The sequence below is a fragment of the Marasmius oreades genome, chromosome 5, assembly GCF_018924745.1.
Source record: "Marasmius oreades isolate 03SP1 chromosome 5, whole genome shotgun sequence".
Taxonomy (NCBI): Eukaryota; Fungi; Basidiomycota; class Agaricomycetes; order Agaricales; family Marasmiaceae; genus Marasmius; species Marasmius oreades.
Genome location: NC_057327.1, coordinates 159,859 through 185,167, shown reverse-complemented (window position 1 = coordinate 185,167; position 25,309 = coordinate 159,859). Strand labels below are relative to the sequence as shown.

At 47.3% G+C, this 25,309-nt stretch overlaps 8 protein-coding genes across 8 annotated transcripts; 4 read left to right on the top strand and 4 right to left on the bottom strand.

The window, feature by feature from the left end:
* Nucleotides 1–857: 857 nt before the first annotated feature.
* On the bottom strand, nt 858–2,490 carry E1B28_008148 (uncharacterized protein; the record flags this gene model as incomplete). Its single annotated transcript, XM_043152934.1, has 7 exons — nt 858–1,251; nt 1,305–1,487; nt 1,548–1,620; nt 1,679–2,000; nt 2,059–2,233; nt 2,287–2,395; nt 2,448–2,490. 7 exons carry the CDS (start codon nt 2,488–2,490, stop codon nt 858–860), a joined length of 1,299 nt encoding a protein of 432 aa, XP_043008217.1.
* An 851-nt stretch (nt 2,491–3,341) lies between these two features.
* Nucleotides 3,342–5,904, top strand: E1B28_008147 (uncharacterized protein; the record flags this gene model as incomplete). Its single annotated transcript, XM_043152933.1, has 10 exons — nt 3,342–3,500; nt 3,556–3,634; nt 3,699–4,076; nt 4,130–4,202; nt 4,255–4,598; nt 4,650–4,879; nt 4,932–5,160; nt 5,216–5,569; nt 5,622–5,691; nt 5,745–5,904. 10 exons carry the CDS (start codon nt 3,342–3,344, stop codon nt 5,902–5,904), a joined length of 2,076 nt encoding a protein of 691 aa, XP_043008216.1.
* Nucleotides 5,905–6,274: 370 nt separating this feature from the next.
* Nucleotides 6,275–6,759, bottom strand: E1B28_008146 (uncharacterized protein; the record flags this gene model as incomplete). Its single annotated transcript, XM_043152932.1, has 2 exons — nt 6,275–6,367; nt 6,424–6,759. 2 exons carry the CDS (start codon nt 6,757–6,759, stop codon nt 6,275–6,277), a joined length of 429 nt encoding a protein of 142 aa, XP_043008215.1.
* A 5,214-nt stretch (nt 6,760–11,973) lies between these two features.
* E1B28_008145 (uncharacterized protein) lies at nt 11,974–12,729 on the top strand (the record flags this gene model as incomplete). Its single annotated transcript, XM_043152931.1, has 1 exon — nt 11,974–12,729. The coding sequence occupies one exon, from the start codon at nt 11,974–11,976 to the stop codon at nt 12,727–12,729; it is 756 nt and encodes a 251-aa protein (XP_043008214.1).
* A 913-nt stretch (nt 12,730–13,642) lies between these two features.
* On the top strand, nt 13,643–17,420 carry E1B28_008144 (uncharacterized protein; the record flags this gene model as incomplete). The annotated part of the gene is made up of 22 exons (XM_043152930.1): nt 13,643–13,751; nt 13,817–13,833; nt 13,909–13,917; nt 14,034–14,061; nt 14,122–14,157; nt 14,217–14,378; nt 14,457–14,794; nt 14,859–15,096; nt 15,158–15,191; nt 15,246–15,319; nt 15,384–15,454; nt 15,526–15,565; nt 15,632–15,699; nt 15,767–15,786; nt 15,857–15,915; nt 16,132–16,404; nt 16,484–16,522; nt 16,588–16,634; nt 16,701–16,721; nt 16,800–16,822; nt 16,882–16,924; nt 17,010–17,420. The coding sequence occupies 22 exons, from the start codon at nt 13,643–13,645 to the stop codon at nt 17,418–17,420; spliced, it is 2,160 nt and encodes a 719-aa protein (XP_043008213.1).
* Nucleotides 17,421–17,507: 87 nt separating this feature from the next.
* E1B28_008143 (uncharacterized protein) lies at nt 17,508–20,039 on the bottom strand. Its single transcript, XM_043152929.1, has 14 exons — nt 19,979–20,039; nt 19,779–19,910; nt 19,460–19,710; nt 19,201–19,399; nt 18,908–19,143; nt 18,842–18,856; nt 18,726–18,789; nt 18,493–18,668; nt 18,349–18,441; nt 18,175–18,271; nt 18,034–18,095; nt 17,904–17,966; nt 17,778–17,836; nt 17,508–17,715 (listed from the first exon to the last, which is right to left on the bottom strand). Exons 3-14 carry the CDS (start codon nt 19,706–19,708, stop codon nt 17,619–17,621), a joined length of 1,410 nt encoding a protein of 469 aa, XP_043008212.1. The 5' UTR covers nt 19,709–19,710; nt 19,779–19,910; nt 19,979–20,039; the 3' UTR covers nt 17,508–17,618.
* Nucleotides 20,040–21,136: 1,097 nt separating this feature from the next.
* On the top strand, nt 21,137–21,428 carry E1B28_008142 (uncharacterized protein; the record flags this gene model as incomplete). The annotated part of the gene is made up of 2 exons (XM_043152928.1): nt 21,137–21,199; nt 21,249–21,428. 2 exons carry the CDS (start codon nt 21,137–21,139, stop codon nt 21,426–21,428), a joined length of 243 nt encoding a protein of 80 aa, XP_043008211.1.
* Nucleotides 21,429–24,286: 2,858 nt separating this feature from the next.
* Nucleotides 24,287–25,001, bottom strand: E1B28_008141 (uncharacterized protein; the record flags this gene model as incomplete). Its single annotated transcript, XM_043152927.1, has 4 exons — nt 24,287–24,373; nt 24,449–24,489; nt 24,563–24,903; nt 24,964–25,001. 4 exons carry the CDS (start codon nt 24,999–25,001, stop codon nt 24,287–24,289), a joined length of 507 nt encoding a protein of 168 aa, XP_043008210.1.
* Between the last annotated feature and the right edge of the window lie 308 nt (nt 25,002–25,309).

Here is a 25,309-nt window from a genome sequence, read left to right as displayed (position 1 = left end):
TCGCAACCGTGAAGGTAGCTCTTGTTCACTTCAAACAATCATTCGTCACCAAGAGCTGATGAGGAAGTTCCAGTGATCATGCCCGCACACAGGCTCGTTCATTCCGTCACCCAGGGCGGCCTGTTTCCAGGTTGGTTTCTGCGCCCTCTACACCTTGGCCACTGCCAGCTAGGTGGCACCCAGCACCCTTATCACCGCGGCCTCTGGCGTGGATGGCGACCAAGGTAGATGAGTAATACGATATGACTTTTGGGTGGGATGTCCCCCAGTGAAATTAGTCAGCGCCATTGCCAGCAACGCGCAACGCGCCATTGCCTCCTCGACAGCAGCTAGACGGAGCGGCTGTCACTTCTAAGCTCTGAAATTTGGTGAGTACACTTGCTACCATGTCTGTAATTTACTCTCAAATTTTCTATGATTCAATCTTCGATTACCCTTCTCAATCGCGTGTTTATTCAACTTGAACAAAGGATGAACGCGATGTTGATTTGGAACGGACATTGGGAAGGGACAGGTGACCACTGCTGTCATCTGCATCTTCATGCTCATCATCGGTGTTGCTCTTGTTACACCCTTCGCCGTCCGAACTGCTGACTGTCTATGCACAGCCCCGTTATACATGGAGACCGCAATATTTTTGAGGTCGGGACTTTGACATTCAGAGATATTCTTTGGTGTTTTTGGCTTCCTCAGGCAACACCATGTACGAGAATAGTCCCTCCCCTCGTTTCCGCTGATTCAGATCTCAGACATCATTCACAGGTAGATTGCTTGGCGTAAGGGGGTTGATTGCTTGGCTAGACAGGGACATTGTTGCCTTTGCACTATGTATACGGTACTATAGATGAAGAAATAAACTATGTTGTGCCATGCATGAGCACTTCAATGGCCTCTGCCATCTGTGCAAATATCTCCCACCCTCGCGCAACAGCTTGTGATCCTTCTAAGCTTGGTTGCCCAATTGCATCATAGGCATCCTGGGCGACACATTCAAACTCGTCACTAACCCACCGAAGGATTTCGGTACGAGCTGGGAGGCGTTCTCGAAGCAACTGGATGGCCTCGGGGGTGACATCAATTCCAACATCTGCCATGCCGTAGTCTTGAGGACACTGCATGACCTGAGTTGGAGTTGTTCCGGATGGCATGGGTGAGTCATTTTGTTTCCGAGTTCGATGTCCATTCCAGTATTTTACGTAGTCATCCAAAACCGACTGAACGATTTTGGGCCAGAGCCAATGAAAAAGATCACTGAACACTTCGGGGTAAGTCCAGTCTTCTCTCTATACTGGGCATGGACGTACCAATGCATTTGATAGCTTGAATTGAATAGCCCGTTGGTCTTCCCCTCCTCTATAACACCACGTAACTCAACACCTGAAAACTTCCGAAACCACTTCCAGCAAACCTCAATCATAATGTTGTGTTTGCTCTGGAGAGCACGGAAGGACGGATATTTCTCCAAGTCATAATCCCCAAATGCTGTTCTGTAATCATGTTAAATCAGAAAATTTCGGTAGATAACGGAAAGCTTGGAGTTAGCTTACCGTAAGGCTTCCTGTTGAGCGAACATTTCACCGGTCTCAGAACCTTTGTCGACTGTAATCTGAACAGGCATTCCTGACAAAACGGAGGATCAGAGGGTCAAATATGAGGCGGTACTTGGAACGGTACTCACGGAACCCCGCTTCCTCAATGACATCTAAGTGGATATGGCCAATAGCATTTGCAAGCCTCGAGTTTGGCACGACGACCAGCTTCTGGATAAATCCGACCTGTTGACGAAAGCCATAGATATCAATCCCAACAGGGCCCATGCTAAGGGCTTTGCTGGATAATTTTTCATGCCCGTCACCATGGAGCTCTTGCCAAGGACCTATAACAAGATGATGTCCTCGTGGAATCTTTCCAAAGCGATTGCTTGGAGCACGAAGAATGGCACCCTCGGGATACTCGTCTTTCATCACACCCCGTATAAAGTCGCTGTAATTTGCAACATTCTTGAGTCACGAAATAACAATTAAGGCAAGGAAATATGAGTTACATTGGGACAACTACATGTTTCTTTGCCATGATCTCTTGAATAGTAGCCGGCCCATTCCGTTTATTCAGATCGTTGTCCAGTTCAGTCATGACAAATGTTTTCATAACGCTTTTGCTCCAACTCTTTGCATGTCTTCTCGCAGTGTTGTGTATCCCGAGCTCTTTCATCTTTTTGAATATAAGAGCTCGTCTAAAGGAGGCACGATGGGTATAAAACTCTGAGCGCAATGATTGAGAACTCACTTGGGTGTATAATTGAACTCGGCAGTCAACCGTGACTGCATCTCCTGCCATTTCAACCTCTCTTCAGTATATTTCTCAAAGGCTGCACGCAGTTCAGCATCAGACGGGCCTGAATAGATATTCAATTCGGGGGTTTGGCGAAAAAACAAGAGAAAACTTACAGATGCCAATGTTTGTTCCATTAGCACCGGTGTCATTAACCATAGTAAGGATGAGAGTAAGAATGAGAGTGTGGCAAGCAGGTGGACAGTTGGCAAAGAATTTCTCTTGCTTTTATATGGACAAAATCACTGGATAATGAGGACATTGAACGCAGAATGGAAGACTGAAGTTGACTCGAAATCATGGCAGTGCATTACATAATACGCAACAACGACGTGTATTGTGCCCTGCATTCTTTCTCCTCCTGCCCATGATAGACTCGACTACAACTAGCTATCAAGCAGATGCAGAAGTTGATTCCTCTACTCAATGCTTTTCCGTAATACCTGGAGATGACTGTAAAAGCAATTTCCCAAACAAAATGCACGCTGGTCTATGTGTTCGTTGCTTACTATTGAACAACATGGAACCCGGCGAGATACGGTCTATTATTGCGGTAGTGTGTTTTCCATTGTCTTTATCCAGTGAGCAATAACACTGGGCAATAATGCCTGTTCTTTCAGGAACTTGACCAATGTTGTGGATGTGGACGTCTTGCAGAACAGGTGAATGCTACGTTCACCGAGGGACTCTGTAGCTTATGTTCAAACGAAGCAGGTATGGCATCTATCCACTGTTTAACAAAAGAGGAGACTCACCCGAGATTGGCCACAGTTTATCAGCAAGCACTTGAAGTAGTGGCACTTGCAAATCGGGCAAGAGACCATGCATGGGCCATTCGCATGCAGAAATGACTCCACCGGCCACCATATTCCTATTCCATCATCACGTTTTTCATTGTACAGTAACACAGTCCCGTTTTTTCAATCACCGAGCTCATTGTATAAATATGGCCCAAATGCTCGTAACCATCCATTAACACCTATCATACTTTCACCATATCCTGTGCAGAGATGTCTGATGCCAACAATCACACCAAGTGCCAGGGAGTAGATCCAGGATCAGGCTGCCTCGACATATTCCAGTTCAAGACGGAGCGGGGCTTGTGTGCGAAATGCGACCTTGTGGATGTCCAGTTCAAAGACCAGCCCGAAAAACAGAAGGAATACCAGGTACGCTCTTTGGTCATGTAATGCAGATCTGAATTGAAGCTCAACTCCATTTCAGAACATGCCGCAATGCACTGGTTGTGGTTCGTGTAGCAAGAATCTAAAGGGTGTTTACTGTGGTGCATGCAAGCAAAAGAGTGAGCTACGGCGGTAGTCCTTGACTTTATTTTCTCACAGGCTAACTATAATCTTTCTGATCAGACGACACCGTAGCTATGCCACCTCCGCTACCAAAGTCAACACAAGTGATTACGACATCTTCGGCTCCAATTCTCCACACGTCCCCGTCGTCTTCTATTTTGCAGTCACCCTTGGATCACGCTCTTGCTATAGTTAACTCAGCCAATATCACGACACACTCTGGTGCTACACCCACCAGTAACTTTGGATATGTCATGCATGGTATGAAAAAGATACAGCAGGAGCGGGAGCAACAGTACGCCAAAATCAAGGAGGCTAAAACCGGGATTGGACGCCGAGTCAACTTGCATTTAACCTTTCATGGAGACAACAACGTCAAGCCAATTCATGCAATTGGTCGTCTCGCGGACACACATTCAGACCAACTTACTCTCAAAGGTATTCATATTTTTAGCTCCTTACCCACTGCCGAGCTGAGTGATGCTTAATAGAAGCAGTGATGTTACACGTCGAGAAGGTCAACAAAAACATCTGGGAAGATGCAACGTCAGGGAGGTTGACAGGGTATAAATTTGTTGCCACCACCATCACCATCTCACTCATAGTAAACTTATAGCGATGACTTCTATATCCGGTTTCCCGGGAATAATGTTCTTATGGGATGCACTGAGTATGACACTCTCGGTCGCGTTCATGATGTGACATTGTCTCTCCCAACCAGACAGATAAGTTGGTTCAAGCCGCCAACGGACTCTGGAAAGACGGCACGTACTACAAATGGCAACATTGTAGTTCTCATTGTGTCGGTTATTCTGAAGATCTCAAAGGTTGAGGAAAGGGACGGTCGCCTTCCAGTTGAACTTGGAGGTACGCCTGTAAGTGGGAAGAGCAAAGGACGAGGCAAGAGATCGGCGGGTGATGACCTGGCATCTATGACATCAACTGTGCGTCGACGAATTGGTAAGACAATATTTCCAGGTAGATTCGGGAAATCTCACCGTGCACCTATAGATGCCCCTCTTCAATCAACATTCCGTCCCCGGGCACTTGTCTCGGCCACGGTTTCAGGGGGACAGGACGGGGTCACTCATGATGATTTTGAATCAGTCAAACTGTTGTTGGCACATGTAAATGTGCTCGAATCAGGTTGGGTGGACATTAAGTGGGAGGCGGGTGATACAAAGAAGGCAGAAATTGTGACAGTCCCATGTGCTCATGGAACCTCAAAGCTGGTATATAAAGTAAGTCTTTCTCTTGAACTTCAATCTGCGTGACTCTGACCGGTATTTGTAGCTGAAGATTGGTGGGGAACGATTTGTAGCCAAGCGCTATGCAAACATACCATCAGGAGGTTTTGCATTGCGCTCTAAGCCAGTGACTATAGCGGCACAGGCTCGACCTCTACATATGGTGACAAATGCCGAATATCTGGTGAAGGAAACGGAGGTCCAATACAGCATGAAATATTTCTTAGAAGAATTTTATGCAAACGCACGAACAACGGGTGAATCGTTCTCAGACGGTATGGTCTTCTCATTAGTAACCTGAAGTTGCCATTTTTCTAAGCAACATAGCAGATTTCATTGTTACCGATTGTCTCCTTGCCCGCGAAGTTGTCATTGATTCGACGCCCTCCAGGGCCTCTGGCCTTACCAAGGAGGACTTCGCCATCCAAGACAGCGTCTTTGACAATGACCCACCAGATAGCGAGGATATCGGGAATGATGGGAGCGAGACAGCTGGTCACCCGCTACCGGAACGCTTGGGGCCAACCTGGCTTATTGAGCATGAGAGACCAACTCAGGTCACGAAGTACAGTGGCACCCTTCAGCAATCCAGCCGCCAAACTCTTCCTTTTATGACGATGTCTGCATTTGCACATTTCAGCCTGATTTGGTCAAACGGAGAGCGGGTATTTGCTGACCTTCAGTGTATGTTGTTTGTTCCTATAATACGGATAATTGCTGACCGGATTACGGGCAGCCTCTCCTGGTGTCTTGGACAGTATGCCAGTGCGCATCCTCTTTGATGGAATGGCTCACACAGAGAAAGGGTAAGTAAAACTGAAGGGCATCAGGTAGTTACTCACCAATCTACGCATGACAGGAACGCCGGACCTGGTGACCATGGAGAACAAGGCATCAAGCAATTCTCCATGATGCATATCTGTAATAAAATCTGTGATAGTCTCAGGATTAATGAAACTGAGGATTCGGAGGACGAGGAAGACGAGGGCACCAAAGGACAGAAAAACCACATCATATGAATTGATTATCCTCGACGTCTAACTACGTACCACATGTATCATGTATATCTAACAGAAGAGAAAGGTGCTCATACCGGTAGTAGAGCCTGTATATGCCATGTGCCCCGTTCCTGTCATGATACGCCTCGACCATCTCACATGTGCCTTCATGTGTAGCAGATAATCATCCTACGAGGGGTCGTCAAGGGACGGTTTGCCTGCTCAATGAACGTTGAGCGGCTGAACACGTTCAGGATGAACCCGTCCAAACCTATCGTCGTGATGACCCTATCTTCAGTCTTCATTGAATTCCATCCTGGTTCATTGCAATGTTCAGCTGATGCAAACACTTGAGGTAATCTGTATCGAATGCGAGCGGGCCACCTCGGTGTCAATAGACCAGGTACGTTGAGGTAGTGGCGAAGTGGGATGAACGGACATTTTTGAGTATCCAATTCTGCACAGGTCCAATTTCGCTACAAATCTGATGGCATGTATTCAGCTTTATGTCTCGCCGTACGGTCTGATGTTAGGACCTACCAGTGGGAAATCCAATTTGGGAGACTTTCTGGTAAGTTGAACGTAAACGCAAACAGGAGCATCAGTTGATGTAGCTTCGAGAAGGTCCACGTCGAGAACAGGAACGAGAAGATCGTTGTCGAGAGCGCCGGTGTTGACAGATGGGGTGTCCTTGGAGAGGAATGCGGAGAGGGGTGGAAGGAGGGTGGCGAGGGGGTTGGTGGATATAGCTACTACGTTGGGTATTTCAAGTGCTTTGGCTTCATCTTCTTCGCCGTCGTCTACGGAGGAGGAGGCCTCCTCACCTTCTTCATATGGCCATGTTGGTGATGGGGTGCCTATGGATTTGTCGAACATAGAAGAAGCTTAGTTGTAACACCTGGCGAGTCGCGACCCCTCCAGAAGTCATTCAACGCTACATGTTCCCGGGCTTCGAGTACAGCGATGCGGAAAGAACAACTCCCAGAAAGGAAGAGCAGGTGGAAACCACTTCAGATTTGGCTGCGAATCTGGGAACATTGAGGCCAGTTGGTGTTTGTAAATGTTTGTGATTTCGCATTTCGCTGAATTCGCTGTGCGTAAATCCCCTTTGGACGCAGTGGATGCCAGGGACCTGATGTACACTAACTTTGATACACGTCTTTGATTACTCAGTAACTAGTGAACCCAGGAATAATTCGGAGTATGAGGGACAATGGTGCTGCGGAAGGACAATTGCCAAAAAATCAACCGTAGACTTCCCGTCGACGCCACCCTCGGGAGCCTCCTTCTGTGCCTTCTCCTCCGCATGGTCCACCAATGTTTGGACGATTTCGTCGAGGGAAATTCCGACGACTGCGTATCTAATTGGATTGATTGTCTCGATTACGGTATCTGTCGAGGGGTTGACGTAGATAATATACAGGAGGATGGTGTGGACGTTCATCGGAGCGAGAAGAAGGTTTGTCACAGAAACCCATTGTCACACTATTACAAACGGTGACACGTGATAGCCGCATGTCTTTCGCGTTGTCTGCTGTTTGTACTTGTCCATTCTCGTGTTTCTGTACCGCCGCTCGTCGCCGTCGTTAGCAACAACGACGGCGAACTGGCATTTCTTTTTTTTCACATTTGTCACCTCCTGCGCACCCCGCTCCGAAGATTACTCGATGCATCCAGACATGAATCTGAAACATTCCCCTTGGGCAGCGACCTCGACAACGCAGCCCTCGCCAACACATCTGTTCTCCCGTCGTTTGACGGCAACACTCATCTCCGCAGGTGCTGCCTTGTATTTGTATTTGCGGGCCTCACCATTGCCTCGTTTTCCGGATCATTCTTTCGTAGTCAAGTCTTTCGATTGTCAGTCTGGGTCGCGCAAATGGCGATATCGCCCGGAGAATCCCTCGATCCCGAAAAACAGAAGGAATATGAGTTTCCAGCAGACAGTGAGGTAAGGATCGAGAAGTACAGAATGTACGCTCTGTTTCCTTCACCCTTTTCTGAAACTAACGATGAATACATGACAGATTCTCGCCGAAAATGAAGGAGGATGCATCGAAGACTCTGCCGGAGGTATGAGCTAGGGGTGAGCGGAACCGTTGCCGCTTTTGCAGGCAAAGCTCAAGGCATTCAGTGAAGACAGTGATCAATGGATTCTGTACGTGCAAGATTACATTATCGATGTCTCGCAATACTGACATTCCACTATCTTAGGCTCAAGGTTGGTGCACGCCGAGCTCACAATGGTCCACAGCAAATCCCTGGTGGTAAAAAGAGAGCAGTCAAAGGTGCCCAGCTACGTCGCGAAGAGTGGCTGGGCCTTGTGGATGTTCTGAAGCAGGAGGTAACATTCGCAAAGGCAAAACCGTTGCTTGGGTACGTATTTACTACCTACTTCATTGTTTACTCATAATAGATTCCAGTCGGCTTCCAGTCTACTCAGTCCGAAGTCGGCTTATATTCACAAAAAGGGGCCAAAACACCGTTTCCTGTCAAGAGGCAACAAGGGGAGAAGAGCTGACGTTGTGCTGGCACAGTGGGGCAAACGAAAGATCATGATGGTCAAAAACTCGTCATCTTCGACTCCAGAACTCTGAACCTCTCTCTCCCGTACTCCCGCACGATTCCGCCACCGTCAAGTTGGGTGACGCTACCTCAGCTGATCGGGAGGGATACTGGTATGAAGGGACGAATCCAGCTTTCTATTGGAGCTTTACGGAGGTATGTCTTGTTCTTTTACTTGATTAAACGTCTTGCTGACCCTCCTTCAAGTTATCTCCAGGAACCCCCTTTGCTGCTCCAGCTGGAAATTTCCCAAATATCTTGTTCTCGAGCCAACTCTGGATATGCTCGACTTTTGATGCCTTTGACGTTTATAGTTTCGCGCGGGCCTCATTCAATTCTGCGTTTGATCGTCGTAACATTTCAATATCATGATTCACGAAATGTATGGCCTTCAGTCAACCCAGATGTTACCCGAAGACAGGCTGCCTGAACGCTCGAGGCAGATCCCACGTGGTAACTTTAAGCTCATTCAATCGTTAAGTCATTGAATCATGCTTTAACGTTCAATGTTCAACCTTCAGATAGACATAGCCCCAGGGGTCTGTCCTGTCTAAACGTTACAGGCATATCCGCGCCAGCGTTATCATTGTTAGTACCGTTGTTACCGTTGTTACCCGGTAAGGATGGGTCAACGGCGTTGAAATAGGCTTGTATTGTCCTGTCGGTCGTTGGTTTCGGAGTTCATGTGCTGGCGTGGTGGTGCAACTACAACACGTACGTTGTAACGCTTTGCGAAATGAGTTCAGAACTTTTCTATGCTACTATTTCCACCTGAATTCTCCGGAAATCTATAGAGACTCTTAATTAAACCCTGCAAACCAGTGCTGGTTCTGGATGTATCTAAAGCTGTCTAGGATGACGTTCTACTAATGACCAGATGGCAAACTGCGTTGCGGCAGACCCTTTCCCGGAGATGGAATTTTGCTACGTTTTAAGCAGTATTAACCGCGTAATAAGGTGATACAGAACGCACCTATACTTACCTGTTCTCTCACAACCCTTCGGCTCTTAATACACCAACCCGTTCAAATACATCGACTTAATTGCATGATCGACTGGTTCCGAGTCCGGTCTGACAATATCAGTGGCCGCAACCGTGGTGGTAGGTTTTGCGATGGTGGTGCTTGTGGTGATAGAGGATGATATTGATACAGTTGTTGTAATGGGATTATTAGGAGCGAAGATTGAGGTAACGAAGGAGTTCATTTTAATGTTTGCTGGGACGTATGTAGGAGATGGAATGTCAAATGTTTGAGGTTTTGGTTTTTGCGTTCGCTCGTTTTTATATTCCTACGCGCCACGCTCGTCAAACCGAAAGTAGACTTTTCTAAACATAGAAACCCGATGAAAGTTCGGCATACTTCGACGGTTGCCAGTTGCCAGTGGGTGCATAATGCGTTAGGCCCCGCAAATCACCCTCTGTCCCGTTCTGTCCCCGGCAGGCGGTTTGCTTCAACAGACGAGAGATCACCTTCAAGCAATTGCAAGGCTTTATGGTACGATCTTCAAGTTCGTTTCGCAATATCCGGAACAGTTTGCGTAACACTTGTCCATGCATACATCGGTCGACAGGAAGTGAAACAACCCATGATTATTTCCCCTTGTAAGGCTACCGACTGAGAACAACTCCAAGGAAATATGATATCCTCGCCGCCATCTTCTACTCAAGTATGATAAATACAGAACGATGGCGGTATAGGTATCGGCGAACGTTACGGGCCTCTCATGTTCATCGTACTTCACAGTATAGGAACTTGGAAAATTTCCCAGGCATTCCTGGAAAAGCCTATTCAACGAAAGTGTGAGCTTCAAAGATTCGAGGAACATGAGAACCTGAGAAAATGTTGTGTACCGCAAGCACTTGTAGCCTCAACCTCCCAGATAACCTCTCTTTGCCCTCAGTTGGATTTAACCGCGGTAGTACCAAATGCCGGACGAAGGTGCTCGCAATAAGAGACGAGCGATAATCTGAGAGTAAAAGAGTGGTCAATAAGTGCAGAAGGAGAATTAGTGAGTAATAGTATACCGGATTTCATGCTTAACGCGAGGTGTGGGGCTATCGTTAAAGTGTTACTGAACCGACGTCCAGCCAGTTCATGGAGTGCTGTTCGTTTACTTCACGCGTCATCCGGATTTGAACGCAGTAGCTTCGAAATCGAAAAACTATAGTTTTTCGTTTGAGCGGGAAAAAAGGCGCGTAGCCTCCGAATTCGACAGGCCCAAGATGCTCCACATCGCTTTCGACATTTTCGTCCTGGAGAAACGGTTCCTGCCAGGAGAAGTATATAACAAGACTCGACTTGGCAAAAAAGAAGTAAGGAATGAAGAGACCTTACTTCGATCCTATGCCAGTTCATCCAAGCCTTTGGAAGCGACGCTCGCGTGCCACGGCGCCGAAGTGGTTTCCACCCCTCCGTCGTGATAGGCTACTATAGCGAGATTTACATTCGCGAAGTAGACCATAGTAATCGCCCAAAGAAAAGATCTACGAAATGTACGGAATGGAAATGAACATTAGCTGTGACAGATTGGCAGGTGAAGGGATGGGTTCATACCAGATACCTGAGATGCCTGATGATGCTGTTAAAAGTGTAGAAGGGCTTTGAAGCTTGGAGCTTGAAGCCTGAAGCATCGATATTCTCGTTGCGACCATCTTCTGGTTTTTTATCTGCCTCTTCGCTCTCTCGTAGACTTAAGAACGAGCTACATAATCATACAAAAGAGTTGTCAGTGTGCATCTAGGGAGCGCAAAAAGAAGACACACCACGCAAATCTTCCTTAATCTCTGCATGGCAGGTTCAACAATTCTAAGAACATCTTCAACACTTTCTCAATCCGATGGCTTTTGTGAGAGTTTTGCAACGGGAAAAGTAATATATGGATAGACGTTATGTGAGAGAGGGATTCTGGTAGTATACAGGTGGGGGGAAGGAAAAAAAGTGACCAAGGTTTCGCACGATTCGGCGCCGAAATATTTTTTTAATGACCAAGCACTTTCGAGCTCGTACTTTCATGCACCCCACGAAATTCGAACCGCAGCTCCCGACCCTGACAATGGCAGCTCGTGACTCGGATGTGGTACATCAAGAAATCTTTGGGAGTCCTTAAGATCAAAACAGCTGCTATCCATAACTGGACGTGTATTCCAACTCTAGATGGGCACAGATCCTCAAGTTTGATTTGCAGTCCATCGTCTGGCAGGATGCACTGCAGGCTTTGTGGACCAAATCCGGGTGAGATTCCATGTATTTTCCTTATCTTTATCTCGCCTGGAATACTCAAGCTGAAGTATTCCATTTGTGTCAGATTCACCACGTAATTTCCTCTTCCGAATAATGTTAATGACCACGCGGCAATTCAGAGAAATCCAAAATCGTTCACTCGCGGGGGGGAAGCTTTTGAGAACGTTGCACGCAAAAACCCCCTTTACCCTTCAACACCGCATAAGCCCATGCTATCACAACATCCACTCGCCGTAGCTGAAGCGCTGACCGCCCGCCTCTGAACAACATCCACAAAACAGACATGAACACTCTCACACTCGCCAACGGTCCACTTCGCATCCGCATTCCAAACCCAAAACCATTCGAAATCCGGACGTATCAACCCTCTTCTTTCCATCGCATGAAAGGGGATATTCTTCGTGCTTGTATCCATTATTTACACTTCCTCCGCACAACTCCCACAACAAACGTCAAACTGTTCTTCTTGAACGCGAGAATCAGATTAGTTCCATCCGAAGGCGAAGGCAGCCTTGTTGAACCCGGCGAACTGGAGGGTGACGAACGTCAAATCCGGGCACGAGCACATTCGATAATTCAAGGCGCTTTGCGTATCGCTGAAAGTTGGGTTCGAGAACAGACGGGGATTGATTTGGTGCATAGGTTGACGGAAATGGGGCTGGATCCGAAGGAATGGGTTAAGGATGGATATGCTACGGAAGATGAAGTGTTGGATCGAAATTACCATTTTACGCTCATCCAAAACCAGGCCAAATGCCCTCCGGAGCTGGATGCGGCTGGGATTCGGGGGTTATATGATCTGATGAAGCTCTCGCATCGAGGACAGGAGATATACTCTGGAGAGGCACAGAGGATGGCGAACTTGTTGGATGATATTGTACCATTTGCGCAAGAGGAAGATGGCAGACATATTGAGAGAGGGGAATCGGGCGATCCTGACAGGACAGTGTCGACGATAGAGATGATGGAACGATTCCGAGGTTTGTTAAAACACTGTACAGGACAGAAGATGATTGTGAACAAAAGTGGCGGGCAATGATTCTGACGAGTCCAATAGTGAGATCCACAGTCTTATGAAGGCCTTCTAAGTGACCATTCTCCCTAGGTTGATGATGGAAGCTCTCCATTTATATAATCTTGATCCACGGAAATTGGCATGGAATCTTGCTTGGTTGGACTTTGAACTGCGAATTACGCCGTAGGAAGAGGTGGAAAAAAGAAGTCGAATTTGAGAGTTGTGTGCGTTGATGAGGACAAAGGAAAGCTATTGATGGCTTTGATCACTGATGTAGGCTACGTTTACTCCCAAGTCCTCCATGCTAAATGAGAACCAAAAATCACTTGATGTCAGGAATGAATAGTACGGCTCGGAAGTTTCCGCTTTCCGTTCAAACGCGCGAGTTTGCTTACGGGCCGGCTTCCTTTCCTGTCCTCCATCATCTCGAAGCCCAAGTCGTCTCATGATACTAGCGGCGACCGGACAGTATTCCTCCAAACAATACTCGTCTTCGCAAATTACTGCGCGTCGAGTCGTGCGTGACAAGTTCTTCCTGATGGTTCAATTCGTCCCCCACGGTTCCTGAGGTCAGCGGTTATGGAGGTCAGCCAGCATGGGACCTGAATTGTGAGCAATTAAACTCAATTACTACTTTCACTGGTTCAAATTGACCTGGTGTAATAATAGCGTGTTCTCCAAAATCCTGGCTGGAATCCTCTCAAAATGCGCAGAGCTTCAGTCGTAGTTTCGGTTCGGTATTCCGCTGGACGAAACCCGAACTAAGAAACTGGAAATTCCTGAAGGGGGCCATATTCGTGCCTTCGAGTTTAACTACTCACCTCTTATGGTCTTTCGTTCCTTCCCGTGGCTACGGGGTTTTTCCGAGGTCACACGGTGACCATTTTCGTTTAAAAACGGCCAGGGGCCCGGTTGAGAGCTTGAGATTCTCCAAAACATGTTACTATCTCTCGCATTTCTTGCTTTGGGTCATCTCGGGGCTGTCGTTGCCCAAACAACAGTAAGTGTAAGTGCTACCGCTAGCCATGCGATACCAACGACGCTATGTGAGTCGCGCTGAGGTTTCTTCTCTCCGTTCTGGTTTCTGAAGGGCTAACACGACAATTACTAGGGGGACAAATGTTCGAGGTGGGTCTTCTTTCCCTGTGCTTTACTCGTAAACACGAAATTTATCCCTGGACGTTCTTCTTTCGTCGGACTCAGGACATCAGCGTGAGTACAACACGACTTCTATTTTCATTCACACTGCTTATGGGTGACGTATTTAGCATGTGAGCATCTTTGGACATGTTGAAACCTTATACATTAACGGGAACCCCACTTCTTAGAGTGGAGATGGCGGATTATACGCGGAACGTGCGTTGGAGCATGGCCTCTCTTGATTCGCTCAATCTCATTTATTCATCGAAATTACAGTTCTTCAAAATCGAGCTTTCCAACAAGTCCAGCCTGGTTCGTAGCTTTTGCGTCTTCGAGGGCGCCAACAAGCTTTTGAACGTTGAACAATTCAGGATCTTCGGGAGCTCTCAATGCGTGGAGCGCTGTAAATGGTGCACAGATATCCGTTGTTGCAGATACCACCCCGCTCTCTAGCGCCATTCCAAATTCCCTCAACGTAGTCGTACCGACCGGAAGAACTGGAGCTGTTGGTGTCAGTAATTCTGGTTATTTCGGTGGGCAACGATTTCCGTTCTGTCCTTGACATAAACATAATTAAACGCGCTTCGCTCTTCTGTTTCTCATTAAAATAGGTATCAAAGTCACCGCGGGTACCAGATACGCTGCTTCCTTCAACTACCGTTTCACGACTGCATTTTCTGGCAGCCTCACCGCCACGGTCAGCTTGCAAAGCAGCAGCGGTCAAGTCCTCGCCAGCTCTACCGTCGCTCTCTCTGGTAGCCAGACTAGGTTTGCGCGCCAGAGTGTGGTGTTGACTCCAAGCAGGTCGGCTAGTGATACAAATAACAAATTTGTTGTTACGGTTGATGGTGCGGCTGCGAGTGGTCGGACCATACGTTTCGCGTTGTTTTCGCTCTTCCCTCCGACGTTTAAAAATCGACCGAATGGCTTGAGGGAGGATGTTGCTGAAGTGTGTTGGTTTTACTCTGTAGTCAAAACACTCTTGGTAACACTCCTACTTCCCTCTTCTTCAGGCTCTTCAAGAGATGGGTCCCAAATTCTTTCGATTCCCTGGAGGAAACAACGTTGTGTGTCCGAACATCATTACCTCTAGACAATTTACGCTCATTTTTTTCTTTACAGGAGGTATTTTATTAGTACTACTCACGATACAGACAGCTAATCCGGAAATGTGTCGATCACAAAAGGGACAAACCGTCGCTCAGAGATGGCAATGGAACAATACAGTCGGACCTCTCGAAAATCGTCCAGGTACACTCATAAGCTCTGCTTCATCGTTTAGCTCTGGTTTATTTTAATTCTTCTTTAACAGGCCGGGTGGGCGATTGGGGCTATATCAACACAGAGTGAGATCTAAATACACATTCTGCTTACCTCTAACCCTCATCTTTCGTGGCTAGTGGCCTGGGATTGTTCGAATATCTCCAATGGTGCGAAGATGTGGGTATGGAGGCCATCATGGCTATCTGGTCTGGTAAGTCTCTGGGTGTTCGGAGGCTACACTGTTTACTAAGCTTTTGACGGGCGGAAATTTTTAGGATTTGCTTTGGGAGGAACGAGTGTCGCACCTAACCAGTTGGGGCCGTTTATTCAGCAAGCAGCTGATCAGGTTTGTTTCGGAGGACATGCTTGAATTCCGGTTCCTCACTGAAGCTGAACGTTTTGTTTTCCCGGATTTAGATCAACTTCGTCATTGGAGATCCTACTAGGAGTGCACCAGGTACGGTCCTCGAAGATGGCCCTCGCTCCCGTCTAATCATTTTTTCTTCGATTCTCAACTATCTAGCGGCACTGCGATCGAGCCTTGGCCATCCGGCACCTTTCAAATTGAACCACGTCGAAGTTGGGAACGAGGTAAGATTAAGCTTTCAACACTCGGATATTTTCCAATCGACTTACTAACCGGCGCTTTTGTTTCCAGGATTTTTTTGCTGCGTCTACGTACGCTATGCTTGCCATCTCGACGTGGCTACTGCTAATAATCCGGTTCCCTTCCTTTCAATCACGACAGCTACCAAGGCCGGTGGAGCGCTATCGTTCAAGCTCTTCAAACTCAATTCCCGAATATCAGTAAGCGTTCAATGCATCTCGTTAAACCGACGTCGCGGTCTTATACAATCATTGGTTTCCCTAACCAGAATTCCTGGCTACGACAAACGTCGGTGACCCGGCTCTTACCCCAAAGCCGGCGGAGTACGATGTTCATGTGTACCAAACGCCCAGCATGTTTATGTTTCCTCATGACAAAGCGATCCCACTGACCGTTGTTCCGCATCTACTTTACAGCTTGGTTCTTCCAAAATGCATTTTTCTATGACAGCTTTGTGGTGTGTTTGGAGAACTCTATCATTGCGAGAACCGCTCTAAATCGTTTACCTTCTGCGATAGCGCGACGGTACACATTACTTCGAGGCACGTATGCGTTCGCTTGTCATAAACTATTAGGCGCTCTGCTAAAATTGATTTTTTTACAGGGAGAATATGCTGCCATTTCAACTAATGCAGGGGATATCTTCGGAACTCCTGCAGATGGGCGACTCGTTTTCCCCACGATGGCTAGTGAGTGTGGCCGGCAGCCAACCAGAGCCTGGCGTCTTTTCCCTTGAGGGTCCTTTTCTTACGCTTTGCTCTCGGTCAGGCTCCTCTGGAGAAGCTTGTTTTATGACGGGGTTGGAAAGTTCGTATTTCAGCTATTCTGCTCCGAGTATAGCTTACCACGCCGTTGTTGGGGGTGAAAATCAGGGAACAGTGATATTGTGTTTGCGGCTTCTTATGCGCCTTTGTTGAACGTGCGTAGTTTTTATTCAGGGGGTTTTACGTTCGTGTGTTTTAACTTCTTTTCCCTCCTCAAACAGCATGTCGCGAATTCGCAGTGGGTAGGTTATCTGGCTTTTTCCATTCTTGTTTGTTGAGAACTTCTGTTAACTTCTTCGCCTTTCTCTTCTCCCGCGAAGACTCCGAATCTCGTCAGCTTCGAGTGAGTTCTTTTCCCTTAAGAAACATGACAGAAAAGCTCATTTATCGTTGAACCTCCAGCTCGGCGAACGTCTATCGATCGACAAGTTTCTACGTTCAAAAGGTTCGGACTTAAACTTACCCCTACCTCACTCCGACCTACATTACTCATATCGACTACCCCCCACCCCCACTCCCCCTCCATCCAGCTCTTCGCTCAAAACCGAGGAGATTCCTACCTCCCGAGTACTCTTCCATCTCGGAATGGTTCACTTCACTGGAGCGTCGCACGTAGTGGAACCAACGGAATCATTATCAAGGCAAGATCATTCCCCGTGTTACGGAGTCTTACTTCAAAACTAACTTGTACCCCTCACTTGCAAAAAATTCAGGTAGCAAACGCCGGCTCATCTACCCAAACTCTCACCTTCTCCCTCCCGTTCAACACTGTCTCGAGCACGGGAACGCTCCAGCTTTTAACGGGTGCATCTACAGCGAGTAACACCCCCGATACGCCTAGCGCTGTTACTCCTAGGAATTCGACGATTACGACGGGGAAGACGTTTAGTTATCAGGCTCAGGCGTTTAGTGTTGGGGTCATTACGTTGACTGGGCAATGATCAGCAGGATTGGAGAAAACTTTATTTTTTCTTTTTTTTGTGTAGTATGAATTTGAATCATACGATTCATATATGTATTTGGGATGCGTAGGATCGGACCCTGGACAACTTCTGGATGGATGAAACTTCCGGGCAAGATCTTATTTTTGGAACGTTCACTGTAATATTACATGTTCGGATCGTGATTTCAAGTTGGCGTTACAAGGCGGCTAATCTCGGGGAAGCTAACCTGAACTCGACCAGACAAGTTTCTGATAATGGCCATATCTTCACCAGTATTAGACCAGATTGTCGCCTATGTAGACCGCTCAGTGAAGGCCAGATCGTTATGGACAAGGAAAATAAAAATCTCCTTACCCGAGCGCTACGAAGTCATCGCGAGTTCTCTCACGACTGTTGAACAGAGCAAGCATAGTCTAGTGCGATGGAATTTTTAAGGAATGAATTGGAAAGATATGTAAGGAAATAGTTGGGCCCACGTACGATGCTGTGGTTGTAGGCTCGGACATTGCCAGAACCGTAGTTCGGGAGGAGTGGTTCCGGGGCCTATGATGAGCCGGAGTGGTGATTAGCATCCGGTACGGTACGCTAGAGAGTTGATCGAAGCTTTCACCATTTCAACGTTAGATTCAGTAGAGCTCTGATCACGATAGAGATGTTGAAGGACGTAATCATCTACGGGAGATCGGATTAGGTCAAGCCATATACTAATAGCCTGTGAAGGTATGGCTTCGGAGGCGAGAAATGAACGTACGAAGTAGTAGCCGGCTTGAACTATTCATCACACTCGCAATGTTCTTCAGAATCGTAACTGCATCTGAGTCTGGCCAGTCGTGGATGATGTAGCCCAACTGGTCATGGCCCAAATGTGGATGAAGTAACGATTTTTCAGAATTCGAGGTCAGGGAGAGTCTGATAGTGAACTCACGAAATACACATCTTGCCCTGGTACCGGTGATTCTTTCAAAAAATCCACAGGAACAAACTGTACATCCCCGCCCGGGTGCTCGACCGACCAGATCTTTCCAAAGGTTTAGCGTGAGTAAGAATATAAACATCGGAGACATATTACCGTCTTCGCGTGCTCAAGTGGTTCAGGCAAGTCCTGAAGAACAACTTTGAACTTCTTGTTGTGAGATTTGGAGAGTTGGAGTGCGATAGCACCAGGTCCCGAGCCAACGTCACAAAATGTTAAGGAGTGTTTCCCAGAAGCGAGAGATGACTTCAACAACTCTTTCCAAGGATAAACTGATGGTTTGATCCGTAAATAGCTGACGGAATGGAGAGGCGATAGGGACAATGCACCTTGGACGACAGCATCTGAAGAGCCGACAGAACTACTCAATCCCTTCATGGCTAGTTGAAAGCGCTATAACCGATGAGATAATGTTTCGAAGAAAAGACAAAAATTTTGCCAGTACCTTTATTGAATGTGGCTAGATGTGCAGGGTCAGTAAAATTTTAGGGTTCATATCGAGAAATCTTACATTTGACTGGACCCAATCGAAATACGAAGCATTCTCCATCTCGTTTCTGATCAGATACGAAAAACTGCTTCTGTTGACTGCCCTGCTGGACGCATATTCGGGATGAACTAGCGCCTCAGGTAGCATGGAGGCGCCCTGGAGGATCTCTCCCGAATAGAGCGCGACGGTCGAAGACATTGGATTGGATGATAGGAGTTGGAGTGACATGCGGTTGTTTGCATAAACGTCCTTCGACACTATTGCGCATATTTATTTCTCAAGGATTGAGAACGAAAAGAAAAAAAACCAAAAACCTTCCTGGAAACACCCTCTAGTCGATAGAAGGAGCATCATCTGGTTGAGCTTTTCCGGGTCAACTTTATTCTTCGTCTTAGTAGCAATATCGTCAATGTGCATTCCCTTGGCGTTATTTGAAGCTGTGGATTCAAGAATATCAGCTATCCCTTCCTCAACGACAACTTTGAGGCAGGGTGCCTCGTATGGCATGGCGCGCTGGGGGACAACATAAGTGAGTTGAAATTCAACAAAACCACTTTAGAACAGAAGTCCTACATTGTGTAGTGTGTGCATTGGCTGAGCGAGAGTAGTGCATAACCGTTCGCAGGCAGCTTCGAGTGTCCGTATGGCCCTTCTTAATGCAAGGGCACCAGCTTCATTGTCCAACGGATGAGATTTCGAGGAGTTGGGGGTAGGAATGCCATGACCGGTCTTCTCATACTCTGACATGGCTGCTTGTGTTGACGAGGATATGAGGCTTAGAAGGGCCTCAATTTGTGTGCGAGGGCTCGCATCTGAGGACATGGCTGTTCAGGACGGTCACGGTGATTCAATGAGATGTAATTATAGCAGGTCTCGCTATGACAGTACTAACCCGCTGGACAACTCTAGGTTGACGTGTGAAGGTCTTTGGAAGATAGTGTCATTAGAAAGTCGACCGCGTGTCGCAAGAAATTGAATTCCCTTCAGTCGTGTGACCACACCGACCAACTTGTAGAATGTTTCCCTGACGCAAGAGCTTCCCGTCAACTGATTAACATTCATGAATCAAGGTGAGCCGCATGGCTTACGTACATCGGACCGACGAAAGTAACGGATGCGTTCGATGTGGCAGAAGCTCGACGGTAAGAAGCAAGGCGTAAGTGTCAGGTGATGTGAACTGCCTACCAGCCCGTTTGACCGGGCCGGAGGCTCCACGGTCAGATGACTGTTTTGCTATGCCACTTTTTTTTTGTGTTCCAAGTTTGTCTATACGCGTTCGTCGACCCATCCTGTTCCTCAAAAAATTCAACAGGCAACGTAGACTCACTACGTTCTCGAATCTGAACAAGTCGTCAAAAAGCTGCAAACAAACGTAGAGGATGGGATATTTGAAGAAGGACCAGAGAAATGAGTGTAACAACTCTTTCTTCTCTACTCTCGACTTTCTTTTTTCTTACTCCTCCTTTAACAGTCATGGTGAAAGTTTACTCACGAACGAACGAGGGCTCGGTCTCCGCTTTATCCGTCAAATAGTCAAGTTCTCATCCTCGTCTTCGGTGCAGCCATCCCTCTATCCTAGTACGGTGTACAAGACTTGGTAGAGGGTAGTGTCATCACGGTGATTGTTGTCTTAGATTTGCAACCAGTTTCATCCAAGAATACAGAGCCGGAAAAAACCATGGACTCTCTACGATCCCTATTCTCACCTATCGCCACAGCACGTTTCCTCGTGCCGGAAGATATTTTATCATCAATCGTACCGACAGACCATCACAGACCTTCGAGATTGATGACGACGGAACATGAACATCTTTTTTGACCCGTGGAGCGTTACCTGTGTCGAAGACGCTTCGATTCATCAAAGCAATGTTATCGCCTTTCGTGACACCCTCCCACTCCGAGTTAGAGATGGAACGAACACGGTATTCGCTTCCACGAGCATTGTGAAGGGAGGGCAAATGGCATGGGAACTCACGTTGGTGGAATCACTCGCGTGTTTCAGAATAAGAGAAGAAGCGCAAATCAGGCAAAGAAGGTATCGTTAGCCAAGAGGTTCCATGAGACCATCGTAAACTACTTTGGGCTTCGGAGTGGTACATCGTTACAAAGCAAGTGAGTTATCCTTACAACTCGAGTCTTCTCTGGATATCCTACAGACTTCGCCTTTTGTAGATTGAATAAATTGGGGTATACCCTTTGTTCGTAATCGTGATCATGTACGCCTTGACTCCTTTCCCTTCCCATGCATTAATGCAAGCTCATGTTCTTCTCCGTACTCTCAGCCACGCAATCATTGTGTTTGTTGTAGCAAAGGTGGGTTCCTATGTTTCGTCTCACGTGTTTCTAACCCGCTATCCCCCAGTTCAAAGTCGATACCGAAGTAGCTATTGACGCCATCGCTCTCGCCATCTGCGCCATCGAACCCCTCTGCGCCATCCTTGACTACCACCATGTTAGCGGGGACCTGGCGAAGGTCGAACCAAACGTTATCGCTCGGAAGCTCAACGCCACGGATACCTTTTCGGACAAACGGGTACACTGATGGTAATCAAAGCGGCTTGGATGCCCTCCAACTGTTCTCCGCCTTCGAGGCAGGAAGGAAAACGAGGCTGAAAAGCTCGAAGGAGACGAAGGACGGAATATGTTACGATCGCTAGTATGTGTGCTGTCGCTAACATGAGTTGTTACCCTCCTTCCTTCCTTTCCCTCGTTACTGACGACTACCCTACCCTTTCAGGTTAACCAAGACCGAAGGTGAAAGCAAAAAAATACATTGGAAAGCAACCAAAGTCGCCCTCCAAGTCTTCTCTCAACCGGGTGGCGTCCTCATATCCGTTACCAACGGCAGCCACTATACATACCGCTTCAATTCGTCCATCACTATCAAACGCAAGACTACCGTCTACGCCGGCGGTAAAGGTAACGAGACCGGAAAACTGAATATATCACAATCGCATACGAGGAAGGAACATTGTCTGAAAATCGATATATACGTTTTCCTACGACGCGGTGCAAGAGAATTAAGGCTCTCTGTTATCCCAAAATGTGGCTACAGTAGAATTTTAGGAATTGATATTGATATCAAATAAGATTAATCTAATAGTGGAGGACGTAATGAATGAACTATGAACTGCGTTGGGTCATTTAGATATTGAACTTAGTCTGAAGAAAATCATGGCTTACTTTGAGATCACGACCTCACACTGGTTGTTTTTGCGGGCCAGGAAAGAAAGCTCGGGAGTGATGAGTGACATGCGGGGTTATGCTGTATTAAACAGCAGATAAAAGATAGCTGGCTGAATAATCATAATATCAAAGAAAGCCAGATTTTACGAGGATTTTCCTTTGGAATGAATATGCTCAATGCAATAAACAAGTATCAAACTCGGAGAGGTGGGGAAACTTCTGTCCATCCTCTCCGAGAGATTTTGAGTCACAGTTTCGGGCTCGAGAACATGTTCGGGCCGGGCGTTGTCACCACCACCAAAAACGGCCGCCCCGAGCATGTTCACGAGAACCAGAACCGTGACTCAAGTTCCTCAGAGGATGCACAGAGGTTTGCCCTCCTCTCTGAGCTGGATACTCATTTAATAAATTGAACATAGTCTTACCAAGAAAAGAAAATCGAAATCGTGGCTTTCTTTGAGATAACGATTACTGAACGTGATGGAGTTGTGGCGTGGTGGTTTTCACTGGGTGGTAGGCGGCCCGTCGTTCCCTCTTGTGCGCAACTTGATCTAGAATCAAGGACGTGAGTTGTGGTATAGACAATTCGACAAGAGATAAAGCACATACAGGAGTCACCGTCATCACAAAGGACTGAGCTTCCAATTCTGGGTGTCCTTACGGTGTATTTGTGAGCGGGTACATTGGGGCTGATAGGATCTTCGTAAGAAGGAAGGTCGGCTGGAGAGTGGCGAACTGAAACTGACCTTGAAGCTTGACCGGCCGACCGCAAGGCACTCCAACCCACCGACCTGTATGCCCACTTTCTCCCTGGGAGACCGTTTTGAGTGAGAGTGAGGTTGAAGGAAAGAAACTTGGCAATTTTCGAGTTCCTTTTATACGACGAAGATTGTGGCAGGTGGAATGTCTCGGGACTGTTGTCAATGTATTAATTACGATGTATGTATGTACTGATATCCCGATGCATAGACCACATCCATAAAAGGAAAGTAGGTAGCTACAGGCCACACTTTGCCCCAACCTAGACAGAGACTGTTTCAAGCCAAAGCGACTCATGCCACGACTCGAGCCCAAATCGAGTCTCCAAGCCAAAGCGGGTCAGGATATGAATCAGGCCACGGCCATAGCCACGAGGACGTAGACAATGGTACAAGACCGATTGTATCCAGAACCAATGATGATAGTGGACAATGGGTAGCCGCACTGACTCCGGCGCCTGGTCAGTGCGCACAGTGGCCCCATCTTGACTCCTGATAGGTTTCTATTCGACGATTCAACAAGTTTCCTTTGAGAGCTCATTTTTTTTTCCAATTGAAGCTGCAATGCTACCCTTAGAACTTAAATCGCTAGTTAGATTCAAGACGGAGGGGTATGATATGGAGATATCGAGCACGGGCAAAGCGGTTGCCGTCTATCAAAATTTCAATGATCAATGCATCACGGCACCTCGGCCTCAGGTCCAGCGGCAGGGCCCGAAGAGATCGTGAGAGAGGAGCTGTCACTGCTTCCTTTTTCGCTCACCGACGCAAAGGCGGCGGCCTGCTGCATGTTACCGATTGCCAGTTGGAACCCTTGAATATTTGAATAGCTCAACCCACCCGCCTAGTCTAGTTACCTCGCCCAACTGGTGACCGTGCGGCGTGAATTCGACTTTTGAGTCCAGACGACTTTGAAAGAAGTATTAGAGCGCGCGTTATACAACGAGAGGCTGGTCCGGACGTATTTCCCTGATTTGAAACTCACCTTGGTGGTCGGAACGAAGGCGGCTTGGTTGTGCGCCTGGACCGCGTTGGAGGTTCAAAGTACCCACAACGCGCGGGTGGCGCGGGGCGCTGCGACACGACCGACGAAAACTTACAAGGTCATGGCCTGAATCATTCTGTAAGTCTCGCCATTGGAGGGGTGAGCTCGCTCTAGGGTAGTATGGTAGTGCCGATGGTTCCCATGTGGGACCATACCGAGTAATATATCTATCTATTTATCTGCAGCGCGTACGAAAAGCAACCTGGTTGATTATGGATGGATTTGCCATAAAGTGAAGAATCAAAAAAAATCTATCGGAGCCATTGAGCAACTCATTGATGTTCAAGGATAATCAAACGGTTCCATCGCTCGAACAGGGGTTTACACCAACAACAATCTGATATTTCACTACTAAATCAACTACCAATACTCAAACTTGAGACTAATTCGACGACAAGTACTACATCCAAATCAGGATATCCAATCGAAAATCCTTCGTTTCTCATCCGAGCGATGTTTAGATGGTAACAGGGACGCATCCGACGCTGATGAGAGTGCCTAAAGATAGAAAGAGAGAACAGTCAGTTCAAGAAATCCTCAACTGGATATATCAAGGGGCAGAGGATCATGTACCGTGGGTGTTGTCATTGCAAATAACTTTGGTGCCTCCGGAGCTAGGAGAAAGAAACAAGGCATCATTAGTTCCTATGTTCTATTAGTGGAAGAAGAGGCAACCCGTGAACTAACCATGCACCGTTGCCACCACCGATAACGGTAATGGGGCTGCAGTTGAGGCCAACTTCGACGGTGGCGAGGAGGCCCGCCAAGACAGAAACGACACCGAGGCTGGTAGCTTGGGCAATGATAGAGGGGTCGGTCGCGGACCCAACCTGTTGGCAGCATTGGAGGCCTGGGCATTGTTCATTAGGCTCTTCACCGCGGCGCTCGAGGGCTGTGGCGGCAGCAAGAGTAGTGAGTGCAGAGACGGCGAAGACTTTGTTGAAGAGCATGTTGGAAAAAGAGAACTAGTACTTGAACAGACGATTTTTGAGTGTTCGAGTGAGGAAAAGGTGTTCGATTTGGGGAGCCTTTTATACGTTTTCTTCAGTGGCTGGTGTCTGGGGTTACAATAGACTGTGCATGCTCACCTTGCTAGTTGGGAGAACCCCAAAATGCCGCTGTTCATGACAGGATGAAATTCATGGGAACGCAGCTTGACGCCTTTTGTGTTGAGCAGGAGGAAATCCCAGGAAATGTCAGTCCGGTATTAAAATTTCGTTGTGAAACTCCATTGCAGTGACGCAAGTGGCTGGTGGATACTTCGCAGGGTTGCAGGCGTTGTGAAGCCATGTACCCGTGCTAGAGTTCAAACGGCGTCATATTCAACTATTCTCCTTGAGTTCGATTACTCAGGTGCCTTCTAGAACATTCAGCGACAGCGTTGCTTTCGAATTTTCGTTCCGGCTGTCAAACGAAAAATTTATTGAGCATAAA

Bases quoted from the DNA above. Each gene is read 5' to 3' on its own strand.
- E1B28_008143 (XM_043152929.1), bottom strand. From the start codon at position 19,708: ATGTCCTCAGATGCGAGCCCTCGCACACAAATTGAGGCCCTTCTAAGC. The intron at 18,669-18,725 runs GTGCATTGTCCC...TCAAACCATCAG, and splicing joins TTCAGATGCTGTCGTCCAAG to TTTATCCTTGGAAAGAGTTG. The intron at 18,272-18,348 runs GTGAGTTCACTA...GGCCATGACCAG, and splicing joins CAGGGCAAGATGTGTATTTC to TTGGGCTACATCATCCACGA.